The 21,548-nt window shown below is 42.4% G+C and overlaps 1 protein-coding gene across 1 annotated transcript in view; it reads right to left on the bottom strand.

Moving 5' to 3' along the window:
- The window catches only part of fbxl17 (F-box and leucine-rich repeat protein 17), a 209,170-nt gene that overhangs the window by 140,621 nt on the left and 47,001 nt on the right, over positions 1-21,548 (bottom strand). The window contains exon 7 of the mRNA XM_062381905.1: positions 1,842-1,949. Within this exon, the coding sequence (XP_062237889.1) occupies positions 1,842-1,949 (108 nt within the window). The remainder of the gene's footprint in view (positions 1-1,841; positions 1,950-21,548) is intronic.

Genomic DNA, 21,548 nt, shown 5'->3' with positions numbered 1-21,548 from the left:
GGTCGCTCAGATTAAATTGAGTGACCACTCAATTACCTCTAAATAACCTGTTTCTGTGATGCAGTTGTATCATTACTTTGATATTACAAACTAATCAGGCAGGCTATCATCTCAGCAGATTTACTAGACTGATTCTACAAGTAGCTATTACAAATATTACCCTGGAGAATCTGACTGAAATTTGGCACCAGACTATCAAGTGACATCTCAAGATATGAGACCCGGTGTCGATTGGACGTCCTTGATACAAATGCATTCTTCTTCTGTGAGGTGTGGGAATGAAACTAAAGTTGCCAGCTTCTGTTTCCAAGGTCGATGATTCAATATTCAATAAGTTTTGAAGGCGTCGTCAAGTTGTAAAAGTGCTTAGAATAATGGGGAATTTTGAATATTTACAGTTTCATGACAACTGAGCTAACTCAGTCTAAGTGAGAAAGATTGATCGTGTGATGCAATCAAAAGCAAGTGGTCATACATGTTTTTGGTTGTGCCTCATAACCGCAATAAAAAAAAGTTCTGCTGAAACAAAAATGGACCTTTAGAAAAAAAAATAACCATAAATATTCTCAGAATTTTGAACTTGCTCATTCGAACTCCTAAAACTTCACCTTGGTTAATAGGATAATAAATAATAATGAGGGGTGTGCGGGCGTGTGTGTGTGCATGTATGTGTTTGTGTGTGTGTGCATGTGTGTCCACTTCCAGGTATGCTAATGCTGTTATGACTGGCTGGCTTCATTACTGTCTGTCTACAACACCATGGCCAAGGTCAGTGGAGGCTGCAGAGATGATAGAGGGGCAAAACCAGGAGCACAAATTAATCTGCTGTTTAATCTAATAACGCTGCAAAGCATCGGGTGTCTGAGTCCTATTAACACAACTGTAATTGCATTTGAGGAGGAATGGGCGCACGCAGGTCCGCAGGGGTACGTTCACACTTGCATGTAAGTCAAAATACATCAAATACGAATCAAAGGGTATTATTGCAAGAGCACACTTGGGTGCAGACAAAGGTGCACACACACTGACATGCTCTAAATTGAGGTTAGGTTGGTAAAATGAAATAAATGAGAAGCAAAAATAGGGTGCACTACCTACTGGTGAATTAAATTCAAGCAATCACCATGTGAGTGCAAGTGTGTCCATGTTTATATGGCATGGAACATCTTTAACCACAGAGCCCTGTTCATTAGCATGGTAATATCCAAACAGCAGGGTGTAGTCGGAACAGCAGCGTATTATTAGGATTCATCTCATTAGGCTTTCATGAGATTTAAAAGTTAACGCAAAATAACTTCAGAGCTAAGTCTGAGATAAAACACACAACCAGCACCCAGAGTTTACACTCCAAATTTTGAATTTACCCCCTGGAAACACTGCATGGCCTGCAGCGACACGGAGAGAGCTGTCCTGCAGTAACAGGATTACACCAATTTAGTCAGACCGAAACTTCTTTTGACACTTAATGATGCAACTAATTAGAGTTAAGCTGTTACTTGAAATTAAACTTCTGCAGGAAGTACGGTATCTTCAGCTTCTCAGAGGGTAAACATAGGACTTGAGCTCCTACAACAGGTCACGACTGAGGAACTACGTCATTAATAAATAAAAAGGGTATTCAGAGTTTACACAGTCACCTTATGAAACCACATTTATCTGCACTAGATCCAGATTTAAATTTGGAAATGCAAACTGCACAAAACAGCACAAACAGTTTTTCATCAAGATCCATAATTTATTCCCTGAGAAATCAACGAAAAGATAGATAAAAGTCCCATCTCACAGTTTGAATGAAAAAAATGTCTTAAAAGATGATAATCAAAGATCTGCGTGGTGCTTACCGCTGTGAGGTGGATGACCCCCTGGGAGGTCACAGGGCAGCCCATGAAGCCAACAAACTGCAGCTCAGGACAATGCTCTGCAACAGCCTCCACGGACCGATCAGTGACCTGCAGGCAGAAGAAAAGAGAGAGAGTTCAAATTAGTCTCCCGGGTGAGAAATCCTTGAGGGTAAAAATAATTTTATTTCATGTTTTCCCCTAAAGAACTAATCTTTTTTCATTCATTTCGTCCAAAAATGGTGAATATGTTTCATTCATGCACATTTGCAGGATCAAGGTTTGGCATTCTTGGAGTAAAGACATCTGAAGGACATTTTTTTCCTTTAGTTTGCATCATGGACAAACTGAACCTGCCAGTCATTTTAGTAAATAATTACAGTGAGTGCATTTTTCAAAGGTAGAGTGTGCTGACAGGTGCTGTCAGATTCAAGCCAAAATGTTTGGTCCATCTGTGCAGAGGGTCGTTGCGTTTTGTGTGAGAAGAACAGCAGAGAAAAGGAGGATCACAGAAGGAGAGGAGGAGGTGGAGGAGGATAACGGACAAAACAGCCAGAAGTGTGTTTGGTCCAAGCTGCGTGGGCGACTTATGATGGATGGGCCGCTCCCCATCATTCACCCAGCCGTCGAGTAACAGCTCATAATGGATCAGCGATCAATAGGAAAGCATTTCCACCAGCTGCCACTGTAGTCATCAATAGGGGTATTGATAGCTTCCCCGCCTCCATCACCACACTCTGCACTGCAACAATATGTGGGAGATTGTTTGTCCTCTCTGTGGGTTTGCTCAGTGCTTCCTCAAACTTTTCATCAATCAAAAAAGGCCAAATAAGACAAGAAGAGGAGACAGAGAGACGGAAATCTACACAGTGACTAACTGAGGAAACAAAAAACAAACTTCAAAGAACATGAAAGAACCAAAAAATCCGATTTTCAAATGTTCTTTGGGAAACTCCCAAAAGGCCCATTGCATGTCAAGCTTGTGATGGATACACACACAAACGCTTCATTGTCAGCCTTAACATGTTTTTTTTTTTAAGTATGTCAAAGTGCACTCTGAATCTGACATGTTTTGAAAGGTAAATGCCAATTATGTCTGAATTTAAAGTGAAATTCTGAGTCGAGCAAATTATAGAAGAAACACTTGACTGGAGCTTGAGAAGGTAGGAGCTTTCTCAGACACATTTTTTCTACCAAAGACATTTGAAGTTAGTACAATTTCTGTAGATGAGCATTAAAACTTATTCAAACTCAGTATATTGAATTTCATATTAAATATGTATTAGTTCTGTCGGTGGTTTTACCACAGCTGTCAGGAGATGTCATTGACTGTTCCTGAGGTTAATAAAGAGTTAGCCAAAAGAGAAAGAAGGCAGGTAAAAGCTTAGCAATTTCCTTATTGCAAACCCAAAATGGTGATTCTGGACAGTCTGCTAATTCTTAGTCATAATCCAAAGAGGTTTCGAAATAGTACATCAATCACAGCCCCTCCTCAGGCAGTGTCCTTACTCCAGGATTGACAAGATAATTAATTGGCCAGTTAAACTGCAGAGAGTGGTGACTTGCCAATTGAGCTGCAGTATTGAGTTTGTGCAACAGAAACGTTGCACAAAGATACGTGGTGATAGCAGCAAGTTACATCCTTAAAACTATAATGCCTGTTTAATCTTGTTCTATTTACTTTTCAAACTTCTGCATTTGAGTTAGAATCTGTAAAATGCTTTGAGCAGTGGCAGACTTAAAACATTTTTTGTATATAGTAGACAGCAGGCCAGCTGCTACCTCATTAATCATAGTTCACTACTGGCTTTACGAAACCAGGTAAATCTACCCCCATCATTTATTAAAGAACACAAGATTGAATGTTTGAATCTGTCTAAACCCAAGGACAGATGGGATGAAGGTGGAGGCTTGCAACCAGGAACTGAATGCACAAACTTGAAGAAAAGTTTACAGACTTTAAAAATATATCCTGCAAGAACCGACTAAAATATACAACTTGTTTCTAAACTCAAACAAATTAATGAAACTAAAGCCCCTTTAAATCAGTGATCCTGCTTTATTGCCACTAAGAGAGCCCCTCATTATGACATATGCAAACTATAAAATACACCCATTCTGCAAACATCAACACAGATATGGACACAGTTTTTACCTACTAACCATAAATCAGCATGGCTTTTATACAGGACAGCCAGGTGTGCTTTGAACCCCCTCAATAACAAGGGCTGATTATTACAGGAACAACACTGTATTTTCAGGACTAGCTTTATGACTGATATAATAATCCAGAGGTCATCAGAGCTATTTTGGCTTGGACTGTTTTGAGCTACAGAATTGGGTTTGAAATATAAGTATGTGTTTTTGTTGCAAAGAAGTGGATTCTCACTGTTAGTCGATGTCACCCTGTGACCACACAGTCAGGGACACAGAGCCACACTCCCCACCTCACTTCTATTCATTCACAGCCTGGTGTGTGTCCATGGATCCGTGTAGAGCCCTACCTCCTAACACCGATTAAACGACTACTTGCAAGTCTTGCTATTTACCGATCACTATGCTTGTCCAGAAACCTTTCATTCTCCTAATGTCTTCCTTCATACACACCCGTAGTCTTAATCACACCTCTGTCACTCTGAGGTTGCCTCTCCCTCGTCTGTTTTCAGGTCTACCTTTAAGGTTACTCAGTTGAGGCAGAGGAAGATGGACGACCCAGAGACAGCGAAGGAAAAGTGAGGTCAAAAAAAGAAGGAGGAAGGCATCCATTTATCTTTCATCAAGTCACATGCACCAATGCTTATCTGGGTAAAAAAGACTCCTTCAACTTTGGTCCAACCTGAATATTTCAACAACTATTGGATGGATTGCATAGAATTTTTCCATTTGTATCCATTGTCCCCAGTGGATGAATCTCAGTTGATTTGGTGAACAATAGTAGATTTGTATGGACCTAAAGACATGGATTCAGTCCCTCCAGGATGACTCCATGCTTTGTCCGATGAATCAACTTTTCAGTCAATTCTTTGAATTCCCCAAAGGTTTCAGCGATCATACATCAAACGAGGACAGAGACAAAAGGTAAACAAGTGAAAAATGTAATATATGTGTTCAATAATTTAGTGTGCCCTAGGAAGGATGTTATGAAAATTTAAATAGCCCTTGAGAGGAAAAATGTCCCCCACCCGGGGTGAAAAACATAGTTTTGCAGAGCGATCAATAACATGCACCTTCAAATTCTAAGCCTCAGGTGTGGACCCACCACACAACCCATCACCCCTCGCTGCAGTCAGAAAAGATTAACTGAAGGTGAGTCAGCGCTCCCTCTCTGAGACACTGATGCATATGGAGGCTGATCTGCTCGGCCAGGTGGAGATAGGGTGGAGGGGAGAGCAGAGTGGTCTTTCCGAGTAAAAAAAAATTGGAGAAGAGGGAAAAAAAACAGGATCCAGAATGAGCAGTCAGTCCATCCTGAGCAGCTGTCAGGTGAAATGAACTGACCAGAGCTCCCTCCAACATGGCCTCTGCCAAGAAACCATCAAGGAAAACATTTTCAGGTTGACTACCAGCAATATCAAAAGCACTACACACTGCCGGGATCTTTAAATCACAATCATCTGCGAGAAAGGCGAGCGAATCACAGCAGAGGCCACCTCCAGACCGTCTTTCATATACCGGTGTTTGTGCAGCACAGAGTGTGTGGGTGCAGCTGCGTGTGTGTGGGCACACGTGTGTGAAAGCACATGAGACAAAAACAGAGAGAGCAGCTTACACATCTACAGTAACTCTCGGCAGGTGACAAGGGAGAGAGAGGAGAACAAAGTAAAATCCCAGCAGAGCAGAACAGTCCAGGAGGGCATGTACCATATCAGATTAAGCCTGTGTACGTGTCTGTGTGAGAGTAAGACCATATGGGTCTGTAGCAAAGATTTGTCTCCAACCCGCAAACACAAAAACCAGTCCCAAAATTCTTCCCCCCCTCTTCCCCCTCAACCTTTCATGGACTTTGATTTAAAAACATGAAAAGAGCCATGGCAGAGCTTTGGAGAAGAAGTGGCCGGCCAAGAGAAGCCTTTTAGAAGGGATCTGGTTTAATGGCCTGTGGGTGAAGGAGGTAAGGAAAGCAGAAGAAAACAAAAAAACGTGGGCTGGAATGGCGAAAATGCTGCAGTCGTAAAGATAGTGTTTGTCTATGTGTGTGTCAGTGTGCACGCGCATGTGTGTGTGTGTGTGTGTGTGTGTGTGTGTGTGTGTGTGTGTGTGTGTTTAAAAGAGTTGGAGGTAATTGTTGAGAGTGCTGTCGAAGCGAAAAGAGGAAGCTCTATATGTGAGTGTGTGGTTTTTGTCTGGCGGTCTGTTCTTACAAAACGCTGGGGCAGCACCCAGGGGCCACTTCTCATCCAATAAGGGCATTTAAGCTAGTCAATATCGTCTATCATACGACTTGTTTGACTCCCATCAAACACGCAGGCAAAAGAGATGGAAACAGAGAAAGACCAGAGGGGATTTACTTTCACCTTGCACTCTGTAGCTTTCTTACTCCCTCACATCCAGGATCTACATTCCTCCATCATTTAAAAATTGGCAGATTCTCACAGAGAAATACATCACGGTCAGAATGCTCCAAAATATGTCACAATTTCCATTGGTGCATATTTCTCAAACACACACACGCAAAAGCCAGGTTAAGGAGTGTGTGGAGGGCAAGTTTGAAATTCTGATAATGATCAACAATCACACAGCCGCACAAAAAAAATACACTCAGCTGCCTGAAGAAAAAGCAAAAGGTGGCAGAAGTTTAAACTTCTCATCACCAGCTGGAGCCCGACCTCTGCTCCAGCTGCGCCTGGAAGACCATCAGCCAGAAACTTCAGAATCAGAGCAGGGACATAGATCCACAGTTATGCTGTTACCGCACAATTGTCACTCAAACAAGACTTGGCAACATCATCGGGAAATTGCTGTAAAATCGTCTCAACAGCATTTTGAAGTTGTGCTTATACAGATATTGGAGAATTGAGCAATGAGATAAAGCTACATGCTAACCATTAGCATAGCATTCTATCAACCTGAGGGTACATTTCGTATGCATGCACCCAACTGAGCATGTCTCGTATGTATTATTAGCTTGCAAAAATATTGATATGGTTTAAACCACAGACTATAACAGACATAGTCATATACTAAACAAAAGGGAAAGCCCCACACAAGTGAAGCCAAAGCATCTCGGTTGCCCCCAGGCCCATGAACCCCATCTGAAAAGTCAAGTTGAACATTTTCAGGTTTCTTTTGAATATGTTTTTTGATGCTATATAAACAGGGTCAATCATCATGATCAACATCTGAGACTGACCCACGATTGGTTGAGCCCATGTATTGAGCGCTTATAATGATCCACGAAGAAGGCAGCGACCGTTTTTTGGGATATTTTGGCTCCATTTCTGGAAAGTAGGCAGAGGTCGATGAAACTGCTCGCACTTTATCAGCCACAGCCTTCCGAGCCAATCAAACCAGCAGGGCCCCTCAAAGCAGATATAAGGCCTGATGAAGCTGCTGAATATCTGGGTATTGGAGTAAACAAGGGTCCAAAACTTTAAAAAGTCTGTTTTATACCAGAATAAAGCAAAAGTCTATACACTTCTACTTCACAGTTACAAAGACCCCTTTACTCAGCAGAAAGACTCAATAAAAGGCCATCGGATATCATGATGAAAGCTCTCTGTTACTGAATCCGCTGTATTTTAATTTTAGAGATTTCCAATATTACCCATTAACAAGGACGCCAACTGCTAGCCTGCGAGGTGGAAATTGAGGTGGGACAATTTTCATCAAAGTTTTGTACTTTCCGAGGTAATCATTTTCTCCATGAACACTCTCTTAAGGGCGATACTGCGGTGGGTTCATCACAGCCTCAGAGTAAACTCACAATCACACAAACTTAGTTGCAAACACATAAAAGCATGCACACTCATAAACTCATGCACACACACACACACACACACACACACAGACCGAACATTGTCTACTTTTAAAGAGCTCAGATGGGCTGTATTGATGCGGAGGACTGGTGATCTGGCAAAAATCTAAATGAATACTTATTATCCTCTGTAATATCCAATGCCTGGAGACAAAAGCAACACGGAAAGTCGTAAAGTTTTACTACAGCAAGGGAGAGTCTCTTTACTGTGCTGTCTCTGTGCTGATGAGCAGGCACTGTGCGATAAGTGCAGGGCGGCTCGCTTGGAGCAGTGCATGTGTATTGATCTGCAACTGAGGCTTCAGCAAAGCTGGGGCACATTCAGGCCTGCAGAGAAGCAAAGATATTAACATGCTTTTTTCATTCTGACATGAAAACATTCACACAAGACACCCAGACAGACGCATGGTAGCACACAGCCAGACCAAATACACAGCTGAGTCTAGACAGATGTAAAGGTCCTGGTCTCCCGTGATGTTTTCCTTGGCTAAACAGAGGGACTCGTCATATTTATGAGATGTGATGAGACAGTAACACGGGATGGATCACAGTGAGAGACAAGGGGGGGGGGGGAGAAGACGAGAAAAAGAAGAGGATGAAGGGGAATGGGAGATTTGCAATCTTTTTATGTTAACATAATGTTGCCTCCAGTCTTCAGAGTATTGCTTTGGCAAGCTTGACTGCTTCTTTCATGCCTCTAAATCCTGTCTAAATATGGATGTGACAGACAGGCAGAGAGAAAGATGGAGAGGCGTTGTGACAGGCCAAACAAGCCGTGTGCTTACGAGTGTGTGTGTGTGTGTGTGTGTGTGTGTGTGTGTGTGTGTGTGTGTGTGTGTGTTTGTGTGTGTGTGTGTGTGTGTGTGTGTGTGTGTGTAGTGTGTGTGTGTGTGTGTAGTGTGTTCATGAATATGAGGGCAATCTGATCTTATTAGGGGGCCTGACGGGATGAGGGGCCGCGATGAGAGCTCTGAATCACCACCGACTAATCAATCAGGCTAATTAACCAAGCTTTATGAACACTGGGCCGAGCCCGAGAAAGAATCCGCCGACACACAGATTAATAATGATTACTGAGTACACTGCAACACATTCTATTAACGATCCATCTTCATGCCATCCAGCGGCTTTGCATAAGAAGTCACTTCACAGCCGATCGCAGGAAATCCACTGAAGCTTAATAGAGGTTCTTGTGTCTCCATCAAGTCGTCAGAGAAAATTAAATACTGTTCTCAAGAAGTCATTCTTATTCAATGAAGTTCTGAAAAGTGCTGAGATTTTATAAAATCCACTATATCTATTTGTATATATCTTTATGACTAAAGAGTACAATCTTATATGTGCAAATGGGGGACATGATAACAACCTTCAGTAAGTGATGGTTTAATTCAGAAGCCATTTTTGTTTCTGGTCGAGGTGAAGACAGGACAGGCTGCTCTTGGATGCTCTCTCACGCCCTCACAACTGAAGGATGGGCAGTGGTATCGGCTTGTGCTACTACCCACAATGCAAGGCTGCGGGCACTTGGCATTTGCCATTCTCTGACCATCTTTCTTGCCTTTCATAACATTTGACCTATTCAATATTTTGAGCTGGTGAAAGGGTAGCCTGGTCAGAAGGCAAGCGTGTCAAACAAAGGAAGTGGAAAGCCACTCTCTCACACTATTACTGAACATATACTTGGGGCAGGAGGTGGCGAATCAAATAAGTGGGATTTAGAAAGAAAAAAATTATAGAAAAAGTGGTGGTTTTGTACAAAGAGAAATTGTTTACAAGCAAGTACTTTCCTCAACAGAAAGTCCTTGAACGCTTTAAAGCATAGACACCTAAAATTAGCAATTTCTGAAATTGATCCGACAAAACTTTTATGGTATCAGGATTTAGATAAACCGACAGAACTTCATGTTTTTGCTATTTCTGACATGGTGATTAATTGTTATTGAAAATAAAAAAAACACTAATCAGAGCCCTGATTCTAATTTGATTGAATAGATGACCGACATGTGAACTGTAAATATGAAAATGTTATTGCTTTACTTCTCGTCTGATTAAAATCTCCATCTGGGGACACAGGTTACAAAAATACATAGTTGTTACTTGCTGCTCTTGTCTAAATGTGAACTAGGCCAAAATAATGACTTCTAGTCTTCCTGATAGGAGTTTGGTCATCCACCTTCACCAACTACTACCTCGCCAGCAGCTTTTCAGATCTCTCCACTGTACACTGAGACAAAAAGTGCCATAAAATGGTCTGAAAAGCACACTGTATATTTTTCAAAAATCGAAGCTGGCCCTGAAAGATGACAATGTTTGAAAAATGAAACTCCCAGGATCAATACGTCCACTTTTCTCCAGCTGTGGCCATCTCAGAACCACTTGGAAAAAAGAAATCCATAAAAACTCGCCCCATGCTTTTCACATAACTCACAAAAAAAAGTAAATGGTAGCTATTTGGCAGCAATAATTCCGTAGCTTGAACAAAGAAAGCGTTTTATGCAATGTTATCGGAAATCGATTAATGTGCTATCTGTAATATGCACAGCGCACACCTCTCTCTCTTCCCTCACATGCACTTGTCAAGCCATCTTGTCTTGCTCTATCGATGTCAGCAGCCTTGGTGATGCCAGGGAGAACTGGAATCTGCATGGGTCATCGCCAAAGTGATTGATCAGCTCACCCTTCTGCACGCTGCACGCTGCACTGGAAATTACCTGTCATTCATTCAGAGGCTTAAGAGTTTCACACACTGCCTTTGCTCATGAAGTGGTCGTGTGCATGGGTAATTGCACATGTGTGTGTATGTGCGGGTGGGAGCGGTGAGCGTTGCCTTCTGGAGAGACCTTCATGACAGTTTCCAAAAGATGAAGAAGAAGATTTGTCCGTAGCCCCCCCCCCCCCAAGGATCAATAGTGCTTTGTTGCGTTTCAGATGGAAATCAAAAGCCCTTCAGGCGGAAGCTTAAAAACATACTTTCCTCCTATAAATGCACAGTCATTACACCACATTGTCAAAACCCTCTACCCATTCTGCTGAGGCTTCAAATCCCGTGTTCTTTTCCAAAGCGATATATCAATAGCTCTTTGCCGCGTGTCAGGGCAGAAATCAGAAGCTACTGTTGAGAAAGCTGAGAGACACATCATTTTACTTCTTTAAATGCAAAGTGGTGTCTGTCATTACAGCGCATTGTCAAAGCTCTCGAACACCTCTCTCTCTCTGGAGCTTTCAAATCTCTGTGTGTTCTTTTCCCAAGCGTGTATTCGGTGAAGGTCTCAGTGATGACAACGCGCTCCACTGTCGCTGCTGTGTTGGTCCATGTTACAATGAAACAGAAAGTTAGCTTTGTACAGTAGAGTGAAACTTCAGCCTTTCAAAGAAGCACACACAGGTTGGACTCAATAAACCATTTCATAACAAAAACATACATCTAGCTATTCTCTTCAACCTCTTTCAGGGGAGGCAGAGAAAATGCATTATTGGAAATTCTACTTCTAAACCCATTCACTCTGCCGAGCAAAGCCATCAATTTTCTAACTCGCCCTTCAGCTTGTGTTGTACAGACTCACATAGAAACACTTGCTTACACAAAAACTATAAAGAGCTGGCCTGACTTTTGAAGATGCAGGATTTGTTGTTTTTTTAACATTACAGAGAAAATGTCAAGAACGTCAGCCACTGGAGGCATCCTGGGGCTCAGCGTCTTGTCCAAGGACACTAAAATATCGAACCCCGTCCTTTCAATAAGTGGACGACCCGCTCTTCCTCCTGAGCCACAGCAGCCAATTCCCTGCCAACCAGTGAAGATTCCGTTTGCATCCTTGCCTGTACAGACTTGTATAATATATGTCGTGAGGATTTTTGATGGAATTTGATAAAAGCCATTTGGGGTATTTTATCAGAATTGACATATTCATTGTTGAATTTTGAAAAAACTGATTTGTAAGAACCTTTGAGCAGCAATACCTGTTCATCCTTGAGTCCAACTTGTGTCAAAATTGGAAAAAATTCCCTTAAGGTGTTCCTGAGAAATTCCATTCAAGATAATGGAGAGGATGGACAGGCTGAAAACATAAAGTCTCTCGCCTTGGCTTTCATCAGAAGAAGGAATGACAATAAAACAATTTTATAATTTGTATTCATGTTGTTAATAGTGCATGTCAATGCTTTATCATGAAAAAGAACATCCTCCCAGCTTATACCACATGCTGTAATTTGTTTAGAGATGGAAACGTGTGTTTTTCCACAGCAACAGGACCCATATAGGACCTGGTTTAGTGTCTCACTGGTGGTCTGCCTCTTTAAAAAGAAGTGGAAGACCCCGTGAGAGACTTGATCTCCACAGCTCTGAACCTTTTAACCCTTTTCAGTTCCCCTGGTAACTGAGCGGGACAATCTATCAGGGTGGACTTGAAATTGACTTTTCAGGTCACTTTTCAGGACCACTCTGAGCTTTACTTAGTTTTATGTCTCATGCTAATGATGAAAAATGGGGCTTAAAGAGGCCAATTTGACCACAGACCTGGATCAGAATGACAGGCCGCTGCTGTGACGCGACCATCGATGCCTGCCGTTACAGCTGTGGCTCATATTGGATTGTGCTGTTCAGCAGTCTATGGAGGGAGCTGCCGCCTCTTCCTCTTATCGACAGTATGAGATATGGAACGGGAGCTGGCAGCGGCTGAGAGAATCACAGGCCCGGCAACAAACAACTTCAACCCTCTCTTTCTCCTCTCAGGGAAAAACAGCGGTTTTCAGAACCTTTGGAGTTTGCTGGAGATGACATTGATCTTGTTGGTGGATCTTTGATGTTAATCCTTGCTAAATACGCTATTCAGCAAATACCGTGAAGCCCTAAGTGTGTGAATGTGAGAGAGTTTGTGATGTGAAAAATGCAACTATGCAGATAATAGGGAAAAAAGACCTGAGCCCTCCCACGTTGCATTTTTAATCTCATCTAAATCTTTAATCTCAGCACGGCCTTGCTGCGTCCCACGTCTGTCTCATCATGACATAATTAGCCAAAGTAACTCTGGGTGCTGAAGGGTTTCTCACACTGGCGCCCAATCGTAAAAAAGTATCTCGTAAATGACCACAAGCCATTTTTTTCTTATCAATTATCACCACAGTTTTTTATCATGCGCTACTGAGATATATATCTGTGAACTGCAAATCTTACATATAAAAATAATCATTCCGACTAAGAAACTGCTTTCTTAACTGGCACTTATTTACCTTAATTTATTTCGATACCGTTTTTTCTCGGTATCGAGCTACCACATCACTTTGCCTATAAACAGTGCTGCTCCAACTTCGGAATTTTAAAGTTTGAAACTTTACTCACTCTATCCAATTAAAAGAAGTAGGGTTTCTCAAGCAGAAGTTTGCCGTTTAAAGGGGTTTCCTTGAATCACATAATCAGATTGAGAAAGGCTATATAAATGTCCCATTGACGTAATACTGGCTACAGCATAAAGCAGAGCATAACGTGCTTATTTAATATGTTGGTCATTTGTGCCGTGAGAAGAGGCCAGAAAACATTTAATTGAAAATATGTGTAGGAGGGGACATATTGATTCCAGACATCAGTCTCTCTCTCTCACTCTAATAGAAATGGATTCAAACGGCTGCTTTTGTCCGAACACAGTCCAACACACTGTTCAGATCACTTCTCTGATCTTCTTGTTGTTTTATGTTTTTCCAGTGAGCTATCGGCTCATCATCTCTCTCTTAATTTTTACCATGAACAAAACTCATCCTCATCTGCAGTGTTCACATCCCAGTTTGCTTTGAAAAGGAAACCACAGCTCCGGCTGCGTGAGGATCTGGACTAAACTGGCTTATTGTCACACAATCCGAGAGCCGTGCCCCCCTTGAATGATCATGAATGTTGGACACAGGTGCAACCGGCTCTGTGGAGCCTCTCGGTCACAATGGACAGCCTCCAGATTAACAGGATGATTAAAGAGAGAGGTCAGGCACAGCCGGACAGCTGCAGCAGCGGCAGGAGGAAAATTGAAAGAGACCAAAAGAAAAAAAAGAGAAAAAAAAGAGAAAAAAAACGTCTTCTCCGACTAACACACATCAAACCAGTGAGTCCTAAACATTCCTAAACACCAACTTTAGCTTTGAATCATTAGTTCAGGTCATGAGCTTCCTTCATTCATTTTCCAGACATTTAATTATAAGTTAATTTTAATAAAGCCAACGTTAAACCTGTAATCTTTCTTAGTCAAACCCATCTGCTAACGATTTGTAATGAAGAAGGTCATTACGGCTGATATTGTTTTGGTCTTCTGTCGGAGGGGACGGACACAATATGTCAGTCTTGTAGGCACCGTGACCTGATTTGAACCGTCTGCAGCACTACAACCACAGTGAGAGTCCCTACTTCATTCCCTCCACCTTGTCAATGTCATGGTAGGGAAGAAAGACCCAGGGCTGGCCTGAGGGTAGTGGCCTGCTCTGCCCTCATGGCCACCGGGCATGCCGCCTCAGCCTGCTCGGGCTTAATGATTAGAGCTCGGGAAGCAGTGTGGAGACAGTTGACATCCTAAATACTCGGCAGGTGCACCCCACATCCGCACACACAAGAGCATCCTGGCAGTTCTGTTATGCAGATAATGGCCAGGTAGGTGACAGGGCCCCGGGCAGGGGAATTAGAAAGCTGTTACATGTTATCGGCCTGTGCAGAGCTCGTTCACAAGGCATTACTCCCAGTGATGGTATGAGCAGTGACAGGGACAGATATCTGCTGTCAGAGAGAAGGAGGTATGATTCAAATATAAAGAGCCAGGGAGGACAGAGAGGCTTTTTTCCATACATTTTATAAGCGAGGCAGCTTCTAACTATCTGTCCTCCAAAGAGGCACAATGTAAAGAAATCCTGTCTACAAACTGGATTCCCTTTACATCTGTTTAAAGACTAACTCACCAAAAAATCAACTACTCTTACACACAGTGACATGCAGCCACAAAAACGTTTGCAAACATTGACTCCTGAGACTGCTGCACTGCGAGACAGCTTTTGTATGTTTTTTTGCACTGTTTGTCTCCACTTTTCACAACTTGTAAAGACTCGTTCCTGCCAAGGTGCAGCTCTCTCTGCTTTCTCCCTCCTGGCCCTGCTATAAAACACTGCAGGAAACCCTGAAATTATCGACTAGATGGAAATGGATTTCTGGTGAGTTGGCTTGGAAGAGTTACAGAGCAACAGATTCAGAACACAAGCGGGGGGAAGGAAAAAGCAAGGGGAATAGAAACAACACATTTCAATACAAAACAAAAAGGTAGGGACATGGTAAGTAGACTGTATGGATACTTTTCTAGTCTTATTTATCACTTAAAGCACATTAAATCAAAAGTCACATTCACAAACCCACATAAGCCCCAAAGAAAATTAACCAAGCCTGACCCATACCCAACAGGCATTCCGTTTTTTTTATGTCCAAACCTGACGTTTTATCCAAGACTCTTTTCCCAGATTAAAGGCAAGTAGATAGCCGAGCCGACGTGACCCGATTTCTAAATTCTTGTCTGAACCAAGCCCTGCAGGCTCCGGTCGGCATCATTCAGACATTGCCAGCACAGAAGTCAGGGGGGGAAATTGGGGTTCAGCATTTTGCTCAAGGACACTTCAGTTCGCAGACCGGAAGAGCCGGACATCGAACCTCCGACCCTTTGGTTAGTGGACGACCCAGCTACGACCCTGCTCCGATGTATGTGGACCTGCTGAAAGCTCCAAAGCCAAGTGCTTTATTTTCTCCAACATAATAAGCTGCAGACAGGTCGACCATTATCTTTCCCATTACGGCTCAACTGGACAATTAATGTCCAGGAGTTTAACAAGGACCTGACCCATTAACATGGCTAATAGCTATACTACTGTGTGTTTGTGCATGTATGTGTGAGACTGACTGACACTGACCGACACAGAGACAGAGAGAGTCAGTGGTAAGCTCATTAGCTAGGCAGCATCACAGATGGCTAAGGGGTCACTGTTAAACCTTTATTCACTTTCAGATTCCCCACGTCAACGCTGATGCTACAGCAAAAATAAAGAAAATGGAGAAAGAAAAGCAATGAGAGGGACAGTGCAGGAGGGGGGAGTCGTCTAGACAGTAGCACATGACATAAGAAAGAGGCCCTTCGCTGCACCTCAACAGGGACAAGCTCTTCAGATCCTTCACTGCGTAAAGAGAGCTTAACCCCACGTATGAGAGAATCCGCTGGCTCGCGTGTGCAGATTTCCCAGAGACAAAACATATCGAGTACAGATTATAAATCCATCTCACCCACATGCATGCACCATCACCCACACACACACACCCACCCACACCCACTCCAACCCAAAGTGAGTCACTTCACCAAATGTATTGGCATGTGAGTAAGTGAGTGAGTGAGCTGAGAGAAACCAACGGCTGAAACACAACAGTGCTCTCACATGTTGTTAGGAGCCCAGTGCGGAAATACCAGTGTGGCTCCCCGGGGCTTTGTTGTGAATTTAAGAAATGAAAAGTAAGACATCTCCAGCAGGGACAGCGCTCTGTTTCAGAACACACACACACACACACAGACACACACACAGACACACACATAGAACTGAAGGAATGAACCGACAAACGAAAATGAGAATGTGAGAAGAAGCAGCAAACAGTGTTGACACAAGCGTCCACTGTTAAGGCCATTTAAAGAATATGAAGCCATTTTCAGACATGGACTTTGTTTCAGTCTCACATTTGAAGAACGCAGCAGGAGATGGTCCTGGTCAGATGCTTTCAAAACATCAGGAAAGTATCTGGAACATTCAGGCCAGAGTTGGCGCCTGGGTAGAGCGGCATGTGTTTTTGTTTACGGCACATCAACACCGGCCCATATTCGAATCTCGTTATAACCAAGCTGGCATCTTCGTAAATTTCCATCAGGGAAAAATGTCAGGAAAAGATCTGGATTTCAGTGCAAGTCTGAAGGCAAAAGTCACTTAAATTGAACTAAGTATTCAACGAGACCGATGCAGAAAATTGCTCTTTTGCACCAGTTTTTGTTTGTGATCCATTCACTGTTGCTAGGCGTCCGTACAGATGTGGCACTGCTAATACCGACCACATTTGATATTTCAGAGAGGCAAAGATCTGTCCTCTGTGTGATCGAAACCATCCCACGCAGACAAGTCCTCTGAGCAGCATGGTCACGATCTCCTCTTAAAAATGTGCATATGGACAAAGCATGGGCTGAAACAGCTTTATCATCTTTTCATATGGTCCGAGTCTGGAGGACCGGGGCTGAAGAATTACAGGAAAGACTGATGACTGGTGTCTGACGTCATCCTGAAGCTATGAATATAAGCGACTGTTGTTATCCACTTAACTTACTCATCTTTAACTTTGACTGAGAAATAATAGTTCAATATTTTTTTTAGCTACTTCTTCTACACAGTCAGAAGCAGCGTATCCGCGGTATCATGTTGAGAGAACAGCAGCATCGCTCACATCAGCAGTTATACGCACCGCACGCGTCTCTCGGTGTGAGAGCACATGTGGGAGATGAGCAGGAGGGCAGAAATAAAGAGCTACACCCCTACACCAACCTGCCTCCCAGGTTGCCCCTGCAAGGTCCCGCTAATGACAAAAGAAAGCAGAGGGGAGTATAAAAGAGTGGCACATTTACAGGCAACATTATAGGGATGCATAAAAATCTGATATTATGGGACGGCCTGCTGCAGAGTCAGCTCAGCGGGGGTTGACACGGAGATGTGCTGTCTTAGGCAATCTCTGCGATGCGGCGAGTCCTTGGTGCATTAGCAGGGTACTCAGAGACGCACAGTATCAGACGCACACATAAATACAGTATCACATAAACAAACACGCACACGCACACAAAGGGGCGCCTGTGGCCATCAGCACTAGATCATACGATCTGCAATATTTTGATTTTAAGAGCAACTGTGTAATATCTTTGTAAAACCCTTAGCTAAAATAACCGTACTTGTCTTCATAGATCTATAGCAATAGAAAAGATAATACACTAAAATATTAAACAGTGCGGGCCCTAGTGTGTTTGCTGTCTTAAGTATAATGTATGGATGCTAATGTAAAGATATTCATGTATATTTTATAAAGTTTAATATCCTTATGTGATGGTAGTTTTAAAAATATAAAAAATAAACATATAAAGCTATATAAAATACACAAACATGTTGATTTTACAAGTACACATTAGACTTACAACCAATTATTAAACATAAACAAAATACATAAAAATCTATCTCTTGTGTTTATGAGTCATGGGACCCCCCCCCCCCTTGCTCACTTTATGACTTCGACCTTGCTCTAAGGCTCCCTTTTCATGTTTTCTGACATGTTGTAGACTAAATGATGACAGAAGAAAATGTTGAGAGATCAGTGGTAAAAATAATCATGCTGAATCAAAAGACAGACCTGTGAGGAGTCAAGCTGTGCGACTCGGTTCTCTGACCATCGACTGATGCAGCCACTTCCAGGCAAAACAGAGGAGAGCAGATTGGGGCGGTTCAAAAAGACAGGGAAGCGTTCAAGGCCATAAAGGAAGACAAGAAGAGTAAGAGGACACAGATAGAAAGCTGTGAATGTATTATTAACAAGCATTCCCTGCTGTTCGTGGTATCATCATATGCGTGCATGCACACACACGCACACACACACACACACACACACACACAAACCAAAGAGATGTCATTTGGGGCCCAGCAGGCTTGGAATATAAGCAGGTTATGATTAATGCAGTGAGGTTAAGACTTTGATACCACCCAACATTCTCTGGCCTGTTTTGCTGTGAAGATCCGCAAACCACAGCAGCAGAATCACACAGAAAACATCCATCAATCCATTATCTACACCACTTAGTCTTTGAGGGCCGCGGGGGGGCTAGAGCCGATCCCAGCTGGCTGACAGAGGCGCACCCTGGACAGGTGGACAGTCCATCACAGAGACAGCACGACCACACAAGCTCAAATTCACACCTACGCACAAATCCGAGTCACCAATTAACTTATGCTGCATGTCTTCAGACTCTGTGAGGAGGCTGCGGTACACGGTGCAAACCCACGCAGGTGAGAGGAGAACATTCAAACCTCACACAGAAAGACCACGATCGACTAGAAAATTCAAAACCCAGAACCAAGGCCGCAGCACGAACCACTGCACCACTGCACCACAGTGCCACCCACACAAAGACAAAGCCCAGGCTGGTTGTTTGCTTGAGTCGAAGGCTTAGTCCCACACAGCCTGAAACCGAGTTGTGAAGACATCAAACAGTCTCCCACATGTGGACTTCTTCTCCCCCGTCTCCCACATCGACTGTTTTACAGAGGCAATCCTTTTTGTGAGCCAAAGAGCAGGGGCATGCTGGGTAGTGCCCTCAGGGAAAGACAGACATCTAGGAATTGAGAAAATGAATCGGAGCACCCAGTGATGAGCTGTGAGACAGCCGGGGTCAGCTTCCTCCTCCAGTGGCCACTGATTCACAATCCCATACCTGTCCAACACCATTAAGGCCGTCAGTGACGAGCAACATCCAGAGGCAGGGCGGGCTGTACATGGGTAACTCCGACAGCAGCTGCACTCGCTGGCAGGTTAAACTTCAGATAAGCGTTTTCCTCTATGTTAACAAATAGCTCTTATCGATTTGTTTTTGTCAAACTATCCATCAACTGCTAAGACACGCTGAAAATATCGCAGGCGCTGCAGATACAAACAGATATATACGCTCCCATTCACACTTACACCTCCCCTAATAAACCCGACCTGAGTGTGCATGTCCTTGAACCAGAGGAACCCCCACGCAGACACAGGGTGAACATTCAAACAGACTCCCCAGCCAAACCGAGATTCAAACTGGGAACCTTCCAACATTGATATGAAGTTTAAAAAAACAATTGCCCCAATGCATATAAGCAGATAAATTCAGGACACTGTTAAAATAGTTATTTTTGTTAAGAATCCATTATATTTTATGATAATGATGTAAAGTTGTTTGAGCAGGACATTTTACTAACTTGCCAATTTAATCTGGAACTATGTTTATCAGCTCATTTTCCCTGTTTATGATGCCATTATTAGTACAAATCTATATATTTATTGAATTTTGGTCAAATATTATGTTTTTACGTGTGTCTAGAACCTCTACAGTAAAGTCAAAATAAAGGAATTTCAGTTAAAGTTGATACAAATTCTGTTAAAATGTATTATATTTCCATCTTCATCATAATGCCAAGGAGTGAGTTATCAAGTCTTATTAATTATGTGTTTTAAAGTAAATTACATTGTTAACATTAGTTCCATGAAAAGCAGAACCCCTGTTAAATTCAGTGATTGTTGTTCTCTATCCTGATGATAGAAATATTCATGTCAAAATCCTTTAAAAGGTGTTAAAACATATATGTATAAATATTGGCCTAAATTGAATTGGCATTTCTGCATTATCCAGTTAAATTTACATAATAAGATGTGAATTAAGCTTAAACTAATTATGTCAGAAACAATAAAGACTATATTAAATGAAGGAACATTGTGTATTTGCCAACAATAGAGCAGAGAGCGACTGCACAGATGAGAAAACAGACTTTAGAATTAGCATTTAAAACGTTCAATTAGAGAAAAAAAATGGTTCTGTGGAAGTTGTTCACCTCGAGGGGAACATGGAGAGCAGAATCCAGCAAGACAACGATATTGGTGTTTACGTTCAGGCTGCCAGTAATGTGTCCAGTGAGACGCATACGCCAGTGTCCTGACGAGTGTTGTTGCAATAAACCTCCACAGGGATTAAAATCTTTGACCCAAAACACGAAACACTGCCGACGCTAATTCCTTCCGATCACTAATGAGAAATGATGAGGAGTCGTCAAAGCGTATCAGTGGTCCATTGTCGGTAGGTGCTTTGGGGATACGGCTGGGAGAAATTGAATAAAATGTAAATTAACTTTGTTGAAAGAAAAACGTGTACGTACAGTAAGTTATAAAAAAAAACCAAAACATTCAAACCCAAATTGAATTGACCTGAAGGCTACTACCGTACGTATTTTTCCTTTCATTTACATTAAATCTCCATCTCTACTCTTGCTTTAAAAAAAAAAGATGCTTTATTTGTCCTACAACCTTACTTTCACACCCAGTGTCCTCCTTATTAAGGGCCCTTGTGGGGCTCCTAACCTCCTAACCACCATGGTAGAAGGAGAGACAGTGACAAGGCCTTGGTCCCTCACCAGGTGTTGAGCTGATCAGAGAGAAAAAATAAAAAAATAAGAGGACAAGGAGGAAAATGAGAGGAGGGAGTGAAGTATGGAAAAAAATATGAATTATCAATGTGCCGTGAGCAAATGGAAAAAATTATTATTTCATGGTGATTGTCGGATGTCTGATTCTGAATTGTAATAATCAATTATTAAAATCCTCAATCGGATTAATATTTGATGAATGAAACAGAGCTCGCTGGTTGAGGTGATTTGAGAGCGGGAATATGGAGGAAGGTCACAGGTCAGCAACAAGGATACAGCATCAAAATGCATAAGGAAAACCCATTAGAAGAATAGATTATTACATTTTATATGCAATGAATATTCAATTAATAATGAACAGACACTTTCAATCATCATACAGAGAACAGACTCCCGAACATGAGAATTATTGGGGCAGAAAGACTCCTTGAGTTTAGCCGACCGAATGAATAACCTTGAAAAGCAGCCCCGGCCATATCACTGGGGTTTTTACT

Source organism: Platichthys flesus, chromosome 3 (genome assembly GCF_949316205.1).
Source record: "Platichthys flesus chromosome 3, fPlaFle2.1, whole genome shotgun sequence".
NCBI lineage: Eukaryota > Metazoa > Chordata > Actinopteri > Pleuronectiformes > Pleuronectidae > Platichthys > Platichthys flesus.
Note: the sequence above shows the minus strand (reverse complement) of the source record. Positions and strands in the feature narration are given on the sequence as shown.